Here is a 20352-nt window from a genome sequence, read left to right as displayed (position 1 = left end):
AATTTGCGATTAGACAATAGGGATCAGTTTGTCTTGGCTTTCAATGGCATCTTTTAAGGTATGTGATCTCTGTTTCATTGTGTGTTGAATGTAACATTACACACACTTTGAAATGACCCTAACTTCTCATTAAATTCAGACACTATATTGGTACACTTGTCCTCAATATCAAATTCTAATTTCTGGGTCAACTTCTGAAATTGATCATCCTCTTTTTGTTAAAGTGTGTAAACTTTTTATTCATTTGTAGAGAAACAATTACGTAATTCATTCTTCAAATGTACTTGTAAATTTTCCACTTCATCATTTAACACCTCAAATTTAGAATCTAAAGCTTCACCCTGTGCTTATAGTTTTTCATTTAAAGAAACATTTTGATCACTTATTTCGTTCCTCAAGGAGGAAATTTGAGCAGTTGAAGTTACACTCTGTGCTTCTGACTTTAAGTGAAAAGTAGTACTTATTTCATTTCCCAAGGAGTCAATTTGAGCAGTGGTGGCTACACTTTGCCCATCTATTTTTTCACTTAACGAACCATTCTGAGCATCTAATTTGGTATTTAACTGAAGTTTTAGGATACTTTGAACTCAATATCACTGTATTTTCATCGTACACAAGTTTTTATACAACTGAAACATTTCTCATAAGCTCGACACCTTCTGGTCTGTCAGAAATTGTCACATTCATTTTCCCATAAATGCAGTCTACAAATATCTCTGAGTTTAGCAAAACAGCTGTCTGGACCTTACGAAAGTAGAAGCGAAAGAATGAATAAGTAATTGTCTCTTCTCTTCTTTCAACAACGTTCAAATGTTAACACAACAATGTTTGACATCGGACGGAGTATGGCGTGTTTATTCCTTGAGCTGAACGTGTAACTTCTGATGCGGGCTCGGCGACTACCTGCCCGCGCCGACCATCCTTCAGGTACACGTCCGTCCTGCACTCACACACATAATTGTGGTGCAGTAGATACAGTTCTACTTTTCCACACTCCTCTCTAAAATAACGCGATTGAGACGGTGGAAATACAAGGGTCTCTAGAGTTTTCCCCAAAATTGTCGAGGCACTACAGTATCATAAAGATCTATTAAGTGTGTAATTTTCAGATTTTTATCTGGTCTCCTAACAAAGATATTGCAGGCCACAAAATGAAAAAATTAAAGAAATCCATTTTTAAAATATTTTAAGTCTAACTATATTCTATAAAGAGTAGCTATACTGTGTAGTGTAACAGCACAAAAAATGATAAGGTTGAGAAATTGCTCCTTCTTTGAAAAAATAGTTTTCAGAAACTGAGTTTTTAATTTGTGACCAGTAATTTCGAGCTATTAAAAATACATTAAAGGATGTATTCGGATATGTGATAATGGTTGTAATTTATAGTTCAGTATGTTCTGATTTGAAAAATCTCAGGCAGCCCATTACTGAATAATTTAAAAAATCACAGATGCTTCTTAATGTGAAAGAATGTTTGTGGCCTGAAACAAAAATGGCTGCTGTTTCTAAATGTTAACAAATAAAGAAATTTTAAAAACATTCTTGAGTCCATCAAACATAAGAGAATTCACGCAGAAGATATTAGGTTTTTGTTGTTGGTGGGTGTTTTTTTTCCTGAGATGGTGAAGTAACCAGTGCTGGACCACTTGGTATGGATTGACCCAGGGGCAACATGAAGCAGCAATATTTTTTGATATAGAAATATGGTGGAACACTACCTCATAATGAAATGATAGTCAGTAATTATACTAAAAGATGATGGGTCAGGTGGGCACAACACAGCTTAGGCTCCTACCCAGTTAGCTGACTGTGTGTGGGGTGCACACAAGAGTTTTTTTTAGATTAGGTGACTCTTCGTGCAATCCAAATAACAATAGTTGTAGGAAACCCCCCAAGAATCTGTGTAAGAACAAAAGAAACACCTCCCACAGTGAGTGTGCTATTAAAATCCTAGTGGTTAACTTCTGAAGCATTTGCCAACAAGTTGCCAAAGTTCAAAGTGCCCCTGAAAAGCAACGAAGTTCACATAGTAATAGGTACAGGAAGCTGGTTGAAACCAGAAATTGATAGCTGTGAGATTTTTGTTGAAAATTTAAGTGTATATCAAAAGGATAGGCTAATGCGAAATGGATGTGGTGTGTTTGCTGCAGTAAACAAAAAAATTTGAATCCACCCAGATATAAATTGCAGCTACGTTCGAGATTGTTTGGGTAGCTCGCAGTATCAGGGATGGGTACAAAATAGTAATTGGATCCTTCTATTGCCTGCCAGAATCATATCATATTGTAACTGTAAACGTTAGAGAAAATCTCAGCTTGTACATGAGTTCTGCAGTCATACAGTTATTGTTGGTGGAGACTTCGATTATCCAACAATCAATTGAGAAAATTACAGTTTTGGTAGTGGTGGATGAGATAAGACATCCTGTAAAACAATACAAAATGCCTTCTCTGAAAACTATCAAGAATAGATAGGTAGGAACCCCACTCATGATGGAAATATATTGAATCTAATGGCAACAAATAGACTGACCCCTTCGAGGGTGTCCACATTGAAACTGTCATCAGTGACCATGATGTGACTGTGGGAACAATGGTTACCAAAGTACAGAGGACAACTGAAACAAGCAGGAAGTTACATATGTTCAGTAAACTAGATAATTAGTAGTGTCATATCTCAGTGAGAAACTTGACACTTTCAGCACAGAGCAGCAGCATGTAGAGGAACTATGGCTCAGGTTTAAAAGAACAGTTGACCATGCACTGAATAGATAGGAACCCAGAGAACTGTAAAGAAACTTCTAAAGAAACAGATATTATTACATAATGGGTGTAAAACAAAGCATATGGCAGTATAAAAAGATGCTGAATGAAACAAGTTTGGCTGTCAAGAGGACAATGTGTGGAACCTTCAGTGGCTACCATAGCATTATATTGTCAAATGATTTTTCACAAAACCCAGAGAAATTCTGGTCGTATGTAAAGGCTATTAGTGGCATAAATGTTAGTGTCCAGTCCCCAGTGATTGAGATAGGAACTGAAATTGAATATAGCAGAGCAAAAGTTGAAATGTCTCTCTCTTTTCAAATGTTCCCTTTACCAAAAAAACCCAGGAGAATTTCCCCAATTTAATCCTCATAGCACTGAAAAGATGAGTGAAATAACTGTTAGTGTCGGTGGTATTCAGGAATGGTTGAAAACATTGAAATTGAACACAGCTCTAGGGCCCAATGGAATCACTGTGAAATTCTAAATTATGGAGGAAGGGCGCATAGACTTCATTGGTAAGGAGGACACAGAATGTTATCTTGCATGGAGAGTGTCAGATGTAGAAGTACTTTGGGTGTGCCCCAGAGAAATTTTCCAGACGGTGCAGTTACCTGTAATGAAATTCAGTGTGAAAGAAGCTGCATAAATATTAGTCAGAACTTACGATTTCAGAGTGGTGCAAAGATTAGCAACTTTCTGTAAATGTTCAAAAATGTAAAATTATGCACTTTCACAAAATGAAAATACATGGTATCCTATGACTGTAACATCAATGAGTAACAGGTGGAATCAGCAAACTCACAAATACCTCGGTGAAGCACTTTGCAGGGATATGAGATGGGATGATCATAAAGGAGTAAAGCAGATGTTAGACTTAGTTTCATTGATAGAATACTGGTGAAATGCAGTCAGTCCATAAAGGAGATTGCTTAAAAATCATTCGTGTGACTGGTTCTGGAATATTGCTGAAGTGTGTGGGACCCATAGAAAATGGGATAACAGGGGATCTTGAATGTATACAGACAAGGGCAGCACAAATTGTCAAAGATTTGTTTGGCCTCTGGGAGAACGTTACAGTGATGCTACAGAAACTGAACTGGCAGACTCTTGAAGACAGACCTAAACTCTCTCGAGAAAGTCTACTAACAAACTTTCTAGAACCAGCGCTAAATGATGATTCTAAGAGTATCTGTATCAATCATATAAGGATGAGAAAGACAAGGTTAAAATAATTACTGTATGCACAGAAGTACAAGCAATCATTCTTCTCGCACTCCAAACATGACTGTAACAAAGAAACCTTAATAAGTGGGCCCGATGGGACGTACACTCTGCCGTGCACTTCGCAGTGGTTTCCAGAATACAGATGTGGATGTATGTGTAAAACGTGGTCCCACACAGCCACCCTTCATTGCCTAATATAGCTAAGGAGCTTTTGAATTGATACCAGAAAATGGACCCCCCCAGGGGCTCAGCATTCATTTGCTGAGTACGGGCTTGGCGACCCTGGGGTCCTGAGCTGGGAACTGGTCAGCGCCGCCAGTCTCCTGTCACCGTAACCCCTGGACATGCTTCAGCGACCACCGTATGGCGCGGCGGTGGAATGTTGTGTGCTGTGGGGAGTGGTAATTTTGGCTTGACCGCCGGGATTGCGAGGAAGGCCAACCTCTATAAAAACCCCTCAATCTTACGGTGTGCTCCGCACCTATAAGATGCATGGCTGGATGGAACAGTTGCAAGCGGGCAACCTCTGGGGCACCTGCCACATCCAAGTTGTATTAGGCTTACTCAGGCACGCGGGGCTCTGTCTGAGCGGACCTTTAGTTCCCTAGCTGCTTGTGGGACCGCAATGGACCCTTCGACCTCTACATTTCCCCCTACCAGTGGATTGGGTGGGCCACTGGTAGGAACACACACCCCATCGAAAAAGCGACTTCGTGCTGTGAGTCCTCCAGCGCCTGGTGTTGCTAGAGATTTATCAGACTGTCGTAACAGAGCACATGCTGATAACCAGAATGTGTTTTTGATTATTAAACGGAAGGAGGGTAGCTTTGAGAGGGTTTCTCCCTTTTACATCCACAAGGGTCTTGAGGGAATTGCAGGAACACTGAAATCTGTGAAGCGACTGCGCAATGGGACTGTTAGTTGAGACTTCTAGTTCCCGTCAAGTCGCTTCTCTTCGGAAAGCAACCTGCCTCGGAGAGTACGCTATTGAGACCGAGCTCCACTCCACTTTGAACTATAGTAAGGGTGTTGTGACATGTAGGGACTTGGTGGCTATCCCCACAGACGAGTTAAAATCTGAGTGGGTTGACGAAGGTATTGTTGACGTGCAGCATATTATGAAATGAGTCGATGGGGACCTAGTCAAATCAGACTCGTTTATTCTCACGTTCAGTTGCCCGAGACTCCCAGAGCATGTTAAAGCGGGGTTCTTACGTTTGCCAGTACGTCCATATTTCCCCAACCCAATGCGGTTTTAAATGTCAGCGCTTTGGGCATACTACGTTGGGGTGTAATGGGATAGCCACTTGTGGTAAATGTGGTCAGCCTGCCCATGAAGGAGCCGGTTGTTCATCGCCTGTGAAGTGTGTGAATTGCTCTGGGAGTCACCCTGTCTGGAGCCGGGTCTGCCCCATCTATCTCGAAGAACGGAAGATACAGGTGATTAAGACATCTAAGCGCATCCCCTATGGTGAGGCCAAGAAGCTCTTTAAGGCCATGCAGCCTCCTGTGTTTACAACATCTTTCGCTTCCGCTCTGAAAAAACCGGTGCAGTTGGCCACTGTCGCTACGCAAACGGAGGTTGCTAGTGTTAGCACTAATACCTGCGTTTGCCAGTGCACTTGTGCTGCTGCGGTTGTTTTGAAACCTGCAGCTCTCCCCCACTACGTCGGACAAGGCTGTGGTTGCTGACATTGGGGTATATCCTGCCTCTCCCCATATGGCGCCTTCTGCCCAGGCGAGTAAAGCTCCAACTGTTGACAAGGCTCTGCATTCTAAGCCCCCCAAGACAAAGACGCCGAAGATGAAGGTTTTGCCACCTGAGGAGACTAGTCAGGGTCGGTCCGATGACGAGACCATCGTACTGTCTGACATCTCCCTTGGGTCGTCATCAGAGCTGATGGACATTGATGTCGACTGGGGGCGATCTTCTTGCCCCAGGAATAAATCTCTGGCCAGTACAGGCTCTCCTCCAAAGCACAGAGGCAGGGTGAAAGTTCAGCCACCCTGATCACTGGCTCCCATATTACAGTGGAACCTGAATGGGTTCAGGACGCATGTGGCCAAATTACAACTCCTTATACGAGAGTGCCCTTTGTGCTTATGTCTCCAAGAGACACATTTTCGGGCCACTGATGCTCCATCTTTACGGGGCTATACCGTATATCGAATAGATGATCTGACGGGGGAAAGGGCAAAGGGTGGTGTTGCGGTTTTTGTCCGTGACATGCACCCCTCATCTGAGCTCCCTCTCTTTACAGACTTGCAAGCAGTTGCAGTTGACCTTCTTGTGGGTCGGAGGCTCACAGTCTGTTCAGTTTACTTACCGCCTCAGGATGCAATAGACTCTGAGGCTCTCACAGACCTTATTAGCCAACTCCCCCGCCCATTTCTTCTTCTGGGGGACTTCAATGCCCATAATGTCTTATGGGGCTCTCCGACTACTTGCCCCAGGGGTCGCGTTCTGGAAAGCCTCATGATGTTCTGAAGAACTGTGCATCCTCAACTCTGGTGCTCCCACTCATTTCTGTACTGCTTCCGGGTCGTCATCAGCTATTGACCTTTCCTTTTGCTCTCCAGCACTTGCGGATTCTGCTCTGTAGGAGGTTGCTGCTGGCCTCCATTCTAGTGACCACTTCCCCCTTTGGATTCGCCTCCTGGATGAGGCTGTGGCATTACCAGTGCCGCCCCGGCGACACCTCTGCAGAGCTGACTGGACACTTTTCAGCCAACTGGCTGTTTTGGAACACCGTGCCAGCGTCCACAAATGGGTCGTCCATGTTACAGCCGTGATTTCCCATGCTGCTGAATTGTCAATCCCACGGTCATCCCAAGAGGCATCCTGTCCCTTGGTGGACCACTGAGTGCCGCTCAACCATCCGGGCCCGCCGTGCAGCTCTGCGCCACTTCAAGTGCCGTCCCTCAGCTGACAATCTTGCGGCCTTTGGGGTGGCAAGGGCCAAGGCACAGCGAGTGATTAAAGAGAGCAAACGACGGTGATGGCAATCGTTCTTGAACTCAATCTCCCGCTCCACTAGTTCTACGAAAGTATGGGAAGCCATCAGGAGGATTTCCGGGAAACTCAGCCAACTACCTGTCACGGCATTGCTGCATCAGGGATGTCTCCTCACGGCGCCGAGACACATTGCCCATACACTGGCCAAGCATTTTGCGGAATCTACCTCCACTATTAACTGTGATCCAGATTTCTGCCGCTACCGCACTGCCATCGAGAGGGGTCACTTGGACTTCCGGTCTCCAAATTCTGAACCCTACAACTGCCTCTTCACAATGTGGGAACTGGATTCGGCGCTGTCTGTGGCTCATGATACTGCGCCTGGTCATGATCAAATCCGGTTCAGCATGCTGCAGCAGTTGTTGCTGCCATCCAAGGAAGTTCTCCTGAATTGTTTTAATATGATACGGTTATCCGGCATGTTCCCTGACTCGTGGAGGGAGGCAATTTTGATTCCCCTCCTCAAACCGGGAAGGACCAAAAGCATCCCAGTAGTTATCGAAGTACTGCTTTGACGAGCTGTGTCGGGAAGACGTTGGAACGCATGGTCAACCGTCGCCTGGTTTGGCTGCTCGAGACCAGGCAGCTCCTTAGCCCCTCTCAGTGTGGCTTTCGGAGATGTCGTTCAACTATAGACAACTTGACCCTGCTTGAGGCGACCATCCAGCAGGCCTTCCTACGTAACCAGCATTGTCTAGGTGTATTCTTTGACATTAATAAGGCGTATGACACTACTTGGCGCCGCCTTATCCTCAATCAACTCCATCAGTGGGGCTTTCATGGCCGTCTCCCCATCTTCATTCGGTCCTTTCTTTCCCACCGCCTCTTTCGATATCGGGTTGGTAATGTGCTACCTGAATTGTACGTGCAGGAGAATGGTGTTCCTCAGGGAAGCGTTTTAAGTGTCACCCTCTTTGCCGTCGCCATTAACAGTATCACGTCCACTATCCGGAATCCTGCTCATTGCTCCTTGTTTGTGGACGATTTTGCTGTTTTCTGTTCTTCCTCCAGTCTTGTCACTGCTAGTCAGCAGTTGCAGCTTACGATAAAGCGATTAGAGGCATGGACAGCGAAGATGGGTTTTACCTTTTCTACAGACAAATGTATGTGTTCATTTTAATCGTTCTCGATGTCTTTTTACCTCCCCCGAATTGCGTCTGAGGGACACCATTCTTCCTTTTAGAGACACTGTGAGGTTCCTGTGCCTCACTTTTGATTCCAAGTTGTCATGGTTGCCTCACCTTAAAGACCTCAAGGTGCGCACCCTGAAGGCACTGAATATTTTGAAGTGTCTGAGCCATCGGTCCTGGGGAGCAGATCGGGCGCGTCTGTTGCAGTTTTATAGGGCTTTCGTCCGATCGCGTCTTGACTATGGTTGCACTGTGTATGGGTCAGGAAAGCCTTCGTATCTGAAGATTCTTGACGCAGCACACCATTAGGGTATCAGGCTGGCCACTGGTGCCTTCCGTACCAGTCCCATCCCCAGCCTGTGTGCTGAGGCAGGGGAACTGCCGCTCGCCATCTGGCGGAAACTCCTCATGGTGCGACAGGTGTGTCAATTCCTTACCTGTCCTACCTCCCCTGCGTACCCTACCGTTGCCGAACCGCCTATGAATGTCTCTTTTCCAGTCCTCCCAGGGCAACGAGACCATTTGGGATTTGTGCCAAGCATTTGCTTGAGTCCCTTGGTGTGAAGCGTGTGGCCCCCCAACGCCAAGGTTTTACCCGCCTGCCTCCCTGGTTGCTCCAGAGGCCCAGCGTCCTTTTAGACTTGTCGGAGTACCGGAGGAGCTGCACTCCTGCCTCCACATCGGGCACAGTCCCTTAACGCATGGTTTTTTACTCCGGCGGGAGGACCCCCCGAATCAGCAGTGCTTGTGGCGTCCAGATTACTGTCCGCCACATTTTACTTGACTGTCTTTTATTCTCTGACTAGAGGGCGGTGGTTTCTTTGCCACCGGATTTGCCCTCTATTTTGCAAGACGACGCAACGACTGTGGTTAAGGTCTTACGGTTTTGTCCTGTGAAATTTGTTGCCTCGGATTTTAGGGAGAGGGTTTTAATGTGCTGCTGGGTGACTGGCTCACCCAGGTTTTAGGTAAGAGGTCCGCCAGTCACGATTACCTCCTTGTTTCCCTTCGGTTTCTGTTCTCTTTTCCTTGTGTTTCCTTTCCTTTTTTAGTGCGTTTTTTTCTCCTCTTGTTTTGCCTCTGTATGTGAGGATTTGGAACTGCGTCAGGTCTGTGTCTTTTAGCCGTTCTCCTTGTTCACTGTCCGTCTTAGTCCCTTCACTGCATGTGTTCCTGTTTTTATGCGTTTGGGCGCTGATGACCACACTGTTTAGTGCCCATAAACCTCACACACACACACACACACACACACACACACACACACACACACACACACACACACACACACACACACAGAGAGAGAGAGAGAGAGAGAGAGAGAGAGAGAGAGAGAGAGAGAATGGAGTCCTGTAAAGGAGAGTTCTTAAATGTCACCCTTATTTCAGTAGCCACTAAGAATATTGTCTGATCTCGAATGCTGTCCAATGCTTCCTGCTCATGTGAACAGTTTCCAGTCTTCTGCTATTTCCCTAGTCTTGGAATTACTGCTTGACAGCTACAGGCTTGAAGTATTGTTTAAAATCATAGACTACAGACTTTCTGTGGGTTAATGTTCGTGCTAATTTACATCAACCCCAGTATTATGTGAACTACAGGACTAACACATCTCCAATAGGTCTTACTTAAACAATAGTTTGTCATTGACTAGTAGTCAACCAATCAGTTATATTTATCCTATTGACCAATTGTACTTGCTCCATATAGCATGTGGGTTTTTTTAGCAGTGAAAAGTATGGCACATTCTCCTCCTCTTAGTATGTTAAATTTTATCTGATTTTTCTTGTATTTTTCTGTACAGTTATGAAATTGTATCTTTCAGGGAAATTGCTAAAACCAGAGAATGTGTTTATGTATCTTAATTGTCAGTTTGTTAGGTCGCAGAAGGAAGACAAAACTGGTTTAATTACAAATCTGTTCTTTACAGAACGTGGTGAACAAGATGCTGAATCTCAGGATGGAAACAGTGCTGATTTGGATGATGATGTAAAAGATAAAGATGAAGAGGACGATGATGAAGAAGATGGAGATGCAGATGCTCAAGAAACAGAAAGTGCAGAGAAGGAAGTTACAAACACATCATCAAAAGGAGAACCATCTGTGACTGATAATGCAGAAAGTGCAGGAGAGGGAAATGGCAAAGAGACAGAATTAGAAGAAAAACCCAGTGGAAAAGCGAATGGTGAGACTACGGAAGGAGTCACCGTACATTCTGGAGGAGGAGTGAGAGGAGGGGGAGAAGAAGAAGACAAAACAAAACCATGTAAATTGGCAGAAAAGGAACCTGTTAGTATGACACGTTGGCTGTTGTATTTTATTTCTCATGTGTACAGAGGATTGGAGCAGTCCACTATAGTTAAAATTTTCTTTATTAGGAGGTGAATGTTTCGCAGCATTCTGAACATGAAAAGCAGGTGCCTGAAGCTAACTCGGCTGATAATGAAGATTCAATAAATCTGACGATAGGAGAAGATGAAGAGAAGCTTTTGGCTGAAGAGGTAAGAAGTTATTACTGTGATTTTTAGTTCCTGTGCTGCCTGCAGGAGAGAATATCCAGTATAGTTGCAGTTTGATTTTGACAGGAGTTAAGAGCTCATCTCTCCCCTACCCTCTCCCACCTCATTTCTAAGTGTAGTGTGCTGTACCGTTGCACATGCTATAATATGGAGGTCATTGATTAAAATTACATTTATCAATTGGCATTTATCATCATTTTGCCATATGTTTGCAGTTCTGTTGGTTTAAAGGTCTCTTCATGAGAGTGTACTTAAAAATAGTGCAGTGATACTAGAGTGGCCGGAATGGAATTGGAGTATTCCACTAGTGAAGAGTATGTAAAATGCTGATTTGAGAGCTCATTGTCTGCAGGATCTAAACAAAAATTGCAGCTCATTATCTTCTGTTGATAATTGTAATCCAAATATCTCGATTTTTGTTATGTTCCTTTAGCTTTTAGATACCAGCTCTGTGATGAAATATTTTACTCCATTGTTGATGTGCCTGAAGACTGCCCATAGCTCTCATAGTTCATAAGGTTCTGGGCCCAGAGCTGTGTTGAATTGCAGGACATGTAATTTTTTTGTACAGTATAAGGGCAATCAAATGAAAACAAGACCTGTGAGAAAAAAGTAAAAGAACTGTTTATTTCAAAAGTAATTTCCATAACTGTTAATAGATTTATGCAATAAAAAGAAACACCCGCAGCATACATTTTGATGTTATTTTATTACATTGCCACTAGTTTTGGTAACTCATACATCATCTTCAGGCCTTAACTGACACTGTATAGTATATGTGATTCCATTGGTGGCCAACATCTATGAGCTTGACTTCCTTAGAATACTGTAAAAATCATGTTGTCTGCAGCCATCAGCTAGCGACTGCATTGAATGGAGCTACTGAGCTACGTCGCGCTACAGGCGATGTTGACGTGCGCATCATGATGCCAGTTTCCGAGAACATTATTATATAGAAATGGAGAGTGGCACTGGAGTAAGTGTTACTAAAAATAAACTGAAAGAAGTTGCATCTACCTCTATTCTTGACGGGCCATGTGTGTCTGTAGGCTGTAACTTCAAAGATGATATATCGCTTTTACAGTATTCTACAAAATCCAGCTGATATACGTTGGCCACTGATGGAATCATTTATAGGATTGGAGTTTATCCCCTCAGGAACAGTTAAGGCCTGAAGATGATGTATTGAGTCAATGAATGTGGCTGCAGGTATTTCATTTTGTTACATAAGTGAACGGCTGAAGTCATATTAAACATAACTCACAAAGATAGATACACAAAAAGTTAACATTTATCCCACTGTGAGACAAGATGTCCAGTGGTCTCATAGGATAATGTTTGCAGCTGCCTGTGGAGCCATGGAGGTGTTTCTTCAGGGCTTCAAAAACATGGACATCGCATGGGGAATGGAGGATGTGTAAGGGATTTCCAGCGAAATTTCAGCACTGTACTCGAAACAACTTTGGCAAGATGGGGGTACAATCATGGTTTCTTAGGCAACTGCAAACATTTTTCCATGAAGGTTTTGACTGATTGTCTTTCTGTGGGTTAATGTATTAACAGGTATGGAGTTTACTTACCTTTGAAATGATAAACAGTTTATTTACTTTCTTTCCATCTGTCTCATTTTCATTTGGTTGACCGTTATACAAAGGATGCAATGTCAGCGTTGTTGATTGTGGATGAGTCAGAGAAATAAAAATGTCCACTGTTTGATGAACAAATTTTATTAATTGGAAATTTTTAATTGGGGTTCTGTTAATTGAGGTGGATCTGCAGGAATTTATTCAGATTCATTGTTATGAAATAATTGTATATGAAGAGAATGATTCAGCAAAAATATGTGCAACTAGCACCTTTGAAGAAATGCAACAACAAATGTTTCAGACAATACAGAGAATCGAGGATAATTATCTGGCGTATGCCAAAGACAAAAGTACCTCTGTGGCTGTCACTGTGTAATGTTTTCAAGTGAAGAGAAATTGAAAGTCAGTTTTTAAGTTGGAAAGCTATGCTTATGATGAAAGGCGAGTCAACAAATAACTTGCTTATTGGTTATTTTCACAATTCAACAAATGAGAGTGTGGAAAATCATGTGGAGCGAGATTAGAAGAAACGGTTGTTGATCATATCAGTTGTTGACAGTGCCGCTGGATTATGACTGTCTAGTCACAGTGCCAGAAACATTTGTCACCAGATATTTTAATTCTAGATTTCTTAAAGAATCTACTTTTGAATGAAGAGACAAAGAGGGCAGATGTCAGGAAAGACCACATGAAGTCAACATTGTTTTTGTCGTAGTCAGGACAATATTAAATCGGCTAACAGAGGTATTGATTTTTTATTTTCTGGTGTTGGAAAGATACAAAATGTCATATTGTTTTAAACCGAAGAAAAGCAAACCACAGAAACTAAAACAAAATTCTGCAGGAGCAGCCTCTGATGAAAAAGAATAATTACTGCAGCTACTTACAAAAATTCGACATCATCAATTGAAATTGAATGTTACTTGGATTCCAGAGTTACAGAATATTTAATAAATAGTAATGTACAGTTGAGAAATGTGAAAAGGTTCCCAGAACCAATTGAAATTAATATTGCAAAGTCTGGAACACTTCTACATGCTAAGTTTTCTGGAAATTGTGACATTAAGAACTATGTAAAGGACAAAAAATTACCTGTATTTTATCAGTTCTGACCCTTAGCTTTAACCTGTTGTCACTATGTTGTGAAAACTGAATCACCATGTACTCTGTAATAGTTGTTGAACTCCTGACTCAATGAAATCTTTATAGATCTTGATTTAAAACCAGTGTTTACTAAATTAATGTTCTGACAACTTGGAGTTGTAATTGGAATTTATTGTATTGACTATAATCAGACATGATTAGTCATTAGCATGTGTCGTTATTTGAAACTGACATTCAGTTCAGACCCTTGATATTTAATCAATTGAGCTAAAAGAATTTTGAAAAGATTCAGTATATTGACTGTATTGTAGTATATTGTGTTAAGAGTTTTGATATTCCTTGAAACCACAAACAACACAGAAGTCTCTTTGCAGTACTTAGAATGGAGTTGAGTTGATGTGAAATGAAGTGCTACAGCTCTCCTCTATGCGCAGAGTCCATCGAGAATAACTTGAACAAATAAATAGAACAACGGAATGTATTCCACAATAAATCTTTGTACAGAAGAGTGAGTTCTAATCCTTGAGGTGACCTTCTTACTCCGCTCTACCTAAATGCACAGCTATGTATGCTTATTCATTTATACATCAAGCTCTACTTGGTTCGTCATAAGAATAAACCTGATATAAGCAAACAAAAATGTGATGATTGGTCAGAAGCCATAGCACATATACACTGGTGGTGTTACGCTCTTAGAAGTAGGTCCTACTTAGAAATTAGGTATGTTATTACTAGGTTGTGTTAAAAAAACTTCAAGTTACTGAAATGTGTTAGCAGCCATCAGCATTTTCTTAATCGCACTTTAGCTATGTAGTTTTTATTTAAAAAATTGTGTACAGTCAGAGCCTCAGCACTGCTGTACTCTGATATTTGCTCTGTTCATTCACAGTATGAAAATGGCTGAGGCTGTCTCCTGTTCCAAAATGAAACGTGTATGGAACACTGTTAAAAAGTGCGGAGAAATTATTTGTTCCTAAAGTTTTTCATAATTTTAGAGAGATAGTCTGTTTTGGATTTTTCTGACAGACTGTATTAGATTCAGTTGAGACACAAATATCAGAACGTGGAGCGGAATTGATAATTTAATTGACTTAAAATCTATTACATCACAGTTTGTCCATTCTCATTTCATCTTAGTGATTGATTTTTCGTGTTCATTTTGAAATACCTACAATACTGGCCATTAAAATTGCTACACCACGAAGAAATGCAGATGATAAACGGGTATTCATTGGACAAATATATTATACTAGAACTGACAAGTGATACATTTCCACACAATTTGGGTGCATAGATCCTGAGAAATTAGTGCCCAGAAGAACCACCTCTGGCCGTAATAACGGCCTTGATACGCCTGGGCATTGAGTCAAACAGAGCTTGGATGGCGTGTACAGGTACAGCTACCCATGCAGCTTCAACACGATACCACTGTTCTTCAATAGTAGTGACTGGCATATTGTGACGAGCCAGTTGTTAGGCCACCATTGACCAGACATTTTCAGTTGTTGAGAGATCTGGAGAATGTGCTGGCCAGGGCAGCAGTCGAACATTTTCTGTATCCAGAAAGGCCCGTACAGGACCTGCAACATGCGGTCGTGCATTATCCTGCTGAAATGTAGGGTTTCGCAGGGATCGAATGAAGGGTAGAGCCACGGATCATAACACATCTGAAATGTAACGTCCACTGTTCCAAGTGCCGTCAATGCGAACAAGAGGTGACGGAGACGTCTAACCAATGGCACCCCATACAATCACGCCGGGTGATACGCCCATATGGCGATGACGAATACACGCTTCCAATGTGTGTTCACCGCGATGTCACCAAACATGGATGCGACCAGTATGATGCTGCAAACAGAACCTGCATTCGTCCGAAAAAATGACATTTTGTCATTCGTGCACCCAGGTTTGTCGTTGAGTACACCATCGCAGGCGCTCCTGTCTGTGATGCAGCATCAAGGGTAACCGCAGCCATGGTCTCCGAGCTGATAGTCCATGCTGCTGCAAACGTCGTCGAACTGTTCGTGCAGATTGTTGTCGTCCTGCAAACGTCCCCATCTGTTGACTCAGGGGTCGAGACGTGGCTGCACAATCAGTTACGGCCATGCAGGTAAGATGCCTGTCATCTCGACTGCTAATGATACGAGGCCGTTGGGATCCAGCATGTCGTTCCATATTATCTTTCTGAATCCACCGATTCCATATTCTGCTAACAGTCATTGGATCTCGACCAACGCTAGCAGCAATGTCGCGATACGATAAACCGCAGTCGCGATAGGCTACAATCCGACCTTTATCAAAGTCAGAAACGTGATGGTAGGCATTTCTCCCCCTTACACGAGGCATCACAACAATGTTTCACCAGGCAACGCCGGTTAACTGCTGTTTGTGTGTGAGAAATCGGTTGGAAACTTTCCTCATGTCAGCACGTTGTAGGTGTCGCCACTGGCGCCAACCTTGTCTGAATGCTCTGAAAAGCTAATCATTTGCATATTACAGCATCTTCTTCCTGTCGGTAAAATTTCGCGTCTGTAGCACGTCATCTTCGTGATGTAGCAATTTTAATGGCCAGTGGTGTACATCTCGTCATTGTACAATTCATCATTATTTTTTGTGAATAATCCCCCATCTTCTTGTTTCTAGTTACATATTGCACACAATTTTCCTGTTTTGTTAATTGTCTCATTTTCAACGTAGCAGGTGACATTTCCAGAAGGGAAATGTATTTCTCTGATTCAGATAAGGAAGAAGATAAAAGATTTCCAGACAACTGGCTGTAATTAATATACCTTTAGTGGCTTCAGTATTCAACAGTAAACGGTGAAATCCCTGGAGTATGCTTTTGTATCACACACTGCTCATTCAAAGAAATTACCCTATGTTTAAGTTTGAAATTTTCAGTTAGAATACGTCACGTGTACTGTAGTACTGGAGTTTTGCTGAATTTCATTTTATTCTCTTTAGAAATAAAATGACATCCGAAGCTTTATTGTTTCTCTGCTCGTCTGTTTATATGTCTGAACTGCAACTGCTCACATCATTACAGGTTAGTCGGACTGCTGGCTGGGCAGTGCTGTCCCAAGTGTAATAGACCGGTAAAGCTGTTGTCCCGCATTCACTCGGTCTGTACGCATGTAACACAGCAAAAAACACATCCTTATGATCGTACTTGACTACTGGTCTGAGCTCGGCTTCCACTCAACGTGAAACGAAATCCAGTGAGATTCAAGCAAACGTGGAAGAATACATATAATGTTCTCATCAGGTTTATTCAGTACATTTTCCTTCTAATCGAATTTTTTCATTGAAATTCTTACCAATAAAATGTGGAAAATGTCATACCCTTTTACTGCCGCCCCCATATAAACGAACAAGCATCAGGCTACATAACCAATTTTAATAAGTAATAAATTAATGTGAAAACAGGTTGTTATTTAAATAACAACTGTTTTGACTGTTGTCCAGTTTTTTAAATCGTTTAGATCAACATATGTCTGTATGTTTTACATACGAGAATGTGTTGTTTCCCTCTGCAAGAGGGATCAGACAGGACAGACAGATGGCTTGTTTGCCTCATGAATTGTAGCAGTTCCGTATAATACTCAATAATATGCTTGTCGAATTCATCTTTGGGAGATTTATAATGGTTATTAAAATGTTTAGCACCATTCTTAAAATGTCTGCATTGAGATTTGTACAATAAATCAAAATGTATCTTCACTGTCGTATTGCATTGTGTTATGCTCCAGAGAAAACACCAGAATTTTTCGGAATTCTGGGAACTTTTCGTAATTCTGGGAACTTTTCGTAATTCTGGGAACTTTTCGTAATTCTGGGAACTTTTCGTAATTCTGGGAACTTTTCGTAATTCTGGGAACTTTTCGTAATTCTGGGAACTTTTCGTAATTCTGGGAACTTTTCGTAATTCTGGGAACTTTTCGTAATTCTGGGAACTTTTCGTAATTCTGGGAACTTTTCGATTTAGTTTTCAGGTAATTTTTTGTAATTTTGATTGGTAACAGCTGATATTACAGGGTGTTTCAAAAATGACCGGTATATTTGAAACGGCAATAAAAACTAAACGAGCAGCGATAGAAATACACCATTTGTTGCAATATGCTTGGGACAACAGTACATTTTCAGGCAGACAAACTTTCGAAATTACAGTAGTTACAATTTTCAACAACAGATGGCGCTGCGGTCTGGGAAACTCTATAGTACGATATTTTCCACATATCCACCATGCGTAGCAATAATATGGCGTAGTCTCTGAATGAAATTACCCGAAACCTTTGACAACGTGTCTGGCGGAATGGCTTCACATGCAGATGAGATGTACTGCTTCAGCTGTTCAATTGTTTCTGGATTCTGGCGGTACACCTGGTCTTTCAAGTGTCCCCACAAAAAGAAGTCACAGGGGTTCATGTCTGGCGAATAGGGAGGCCAATCCACGCCGCCTCCTGTATGTTTCTGATAGCCTAAAGCAATCACACGATCATCGAAATATTCATTCAGGAAATTAAAGACGTCGGCAGTGTGATGTGGCCGGACACCATCTTGCATAAACCACGAGGTGTTCGCAGTGTCGTCTAAGGCAGTTTGTACTGCCACAAATTCACGAAGAATGTCCAGATAGCGTGATGCAGTAATCGTTTCGGATCTGAAAAATGGGCCAATGATTCCTTTGGAAGAAATGGCGGCCCAGACCAGTACTTTTTGAGGATGCAGGGATGATGGGGCTGCAACATGGGGCTTTTCGGTTCCCCATATGCACCAGTTCTGTTTATTGACGAAGCCGTCCAGGTAAAAATAAGCTTCGTCAGTAAACCAAATGCTGCCCACATGCATATCGCCGTCATCAATCCTGTGCACTATATCGTTAACGAATGTCTCTCGTGCAGCAATGGTAGCGGCGCTGAGGGGTTGCCGCGTTTGAATTTTGTATGGATAGAGGTGTAAACTCTGGCGCATGAGACAATACATGGACGTTGGCGTCATTTGGATCGCAGCTGCAACACGGCGAATGGAAACCCGAGGCCGCTGTTGGATCACCTGCTGCACTCGCTGCGCGTTGCCCCCTGTGGTTGCCGTACGCGGTCGCCCTACCTTTCCAGCACGTTCATCCGTCACGTTCCCAGTCCGTTGAAATTTTTCAAACAGATCCTTTATTGTATCGCTTTTCGGTTACATTAAACCTCCGTTGAAAACTTCGTCTTGTTGCAACAACACTGTGTTCTAGGCGGTGGAATTCCAACACTAGAAAAATCCTCTGTTCTAAGGAATAAACCATGTTGTCTACAGCACACTATCGCGTTGTGAACAGCACACGCTTACAGCAGAAAGACGACATACAGAATGGCGTACCCACAGACTGCGTTGTCTTCTATATCTTTCACATCACTTGCAGCGCCATCTGTTGTTGAAAATTGTAACTACTGTAATTTCGAAAGTTTGTCTGCCTGAAAATGTACTGTTGTCCCAAGCATATTGCAACAAACGGTGTATTTCTATCGCTGCTCGTTTAGTTTTTATTGCCGTTTCAAATATACCGGTCATTTTTGAAACACCCTGTGTGATAAAGAATATTACCATACCCCGCCACTGCAGAATGATAATAATGCAATAATAAAACATAAATGAGAGAAAAACCCAAAATAAAACTTCAGTTACAAGGGAAATGTGCCATTTAAACAACAAAACACCATGTGCACACAAGCATCTCCCAGCAGCAAAATGTTCCAAAGGCCTTAGGACGGAGACTGTGCAATACTTCGTAACAACAAACTGCTTATGATGAGTGAGATGTCAAAACTGTTTACAGTATGTTTGTTTGAGCAGTTTCCAGTGGGTGCATGCGCAAGTGAGTCGCATATGAGCAGTACTTTGTATGGCCTCGGCTGCTTAAGTGTGATTGTTAGCAGTAGCAGCAAGCAGCCAGATGCTAATTGGAAAAAGTTTTCTGGCATGCCCTAGCTGCCAGATTTGCCCATGCAGAGCAGTCAGAGTTACCGTGATTACGAGGTAGTCTCCTTGTGATCCTTGTTTACATTTATTGTTTTTATTGTTTCCTCTTCATTCACGGCTCTCACGTCAAACGAAAACAAAATGATTTCTTTGGCTCGGAGCTCTCAAGTGAAATAAAATACATTCACATAATTACGGAATGCTAAAATATATTATTAGGTTGCTTTCTGATTTTATTTCCATGTTTTTCCAATCACCATTAATCACCTTGCAGAACAATGAAGTTAATTTTGTTAGTTTGTGAAAGAAATTAGGCTTTTATTGCTCTTTCCCGCTGAGACAGCGTATTTATTTGATACGAAGTGCTTCATTCCACAGTAATGGCCAGCTCCAACTCTTTTCAGAATTTCAAGTGCACATTTTCACCTTGTGGCACATATGCCATTATGCCATAGTGAAATAGTACAGTGCAGATACTTGAAGATATTTTACCTCTCGAAAACTGCACTGAAAAGCTTATTATGAGGTTTGACCTACTTGATTATGAATCTGGGCATACGAATATCCACTTCAAGCCAAATTATGCATTTTAGTACGGCTTACAAAATTATGATGGTCTTGGAGCATCCTGTGATTGTCTGTTTCTTTTATGATGTAATGTAAGATACCTATGAATGGGCTTCTTACGTCATCGTAGCTTCACTTGCGCAGTAACGCATGTTTTCCAGCGCGCTCTAGCAACTGCTGAAATGAACCCATTTCTAACGGGTCTTGGGAAAATATTGTGAGAGGTGGTTTAAGAAGTGTCACTTTCAGAGTAAAATTCCTTTTGTGCAAGGTGAATTATGTTGGTGTGAGAACGTTTGATGCATTTCTTAAATAACAGTGTTTGACTGTCGCTTAAAACGTAAAACTTAACACTTTGAAGACCAGCCACTTACAAGAAATTCGAGCCCAGAAGACTAGACATTTCTCATTTTAAATTTCAGTGGCACATGTGTGTGATGTATCTTACAGTGTAACACACACACACACACACACACACAC

General features: G+C 42.2%; 1 protein-coding gene across 2 annotated transcripts in view; it reads left to right on the top strand.

Moving 5' to 3' along the window:
- The window catches only part of LOC126479519 (scaffold attachment factor B2-like), a 184341-nt gene that overhangs the window by 34387 nt on the left and 129602 nt on the right, over positions 1 to 20352 (top strand). For both annotated transcript variants that reach the window (XM_050103792.1, XM_050103791.1), the window contains exons 3-4: positions 10063 to 10421; positions 10511 to 10633. In XM_050103792.1, coding sequence (XP_049959749.1) covers positions 10063 to 10421; positions 10511 to 10633 — 482 coding nt within the window. The remainder of the gene's footprint in view (positions 1 to 10062; positions 10422 to 10510; positions 10634 to 20352) is intronic.

This window comes from Schistocerca serialis, chromosome 1 (assembly GCF_023864345.2).
Source record: "Schistocerca serialis cubense isolate TAMUIC-IGC-003099 chromosome 1, iqSchSeri2.2, whole genome shotgun sequence".
Lineage (NCBI taxonomy): Eukaryota > Metazoa > Arthropoda > Insecta > Orthoptera > Acrididae > Schistocerca > Schistocerca serialis.
The sequence above is the reverse complement of the archived record's forward strand: the minus strand, read 5'-3'. Positions and strand labels throughout refer to the sequence as shown.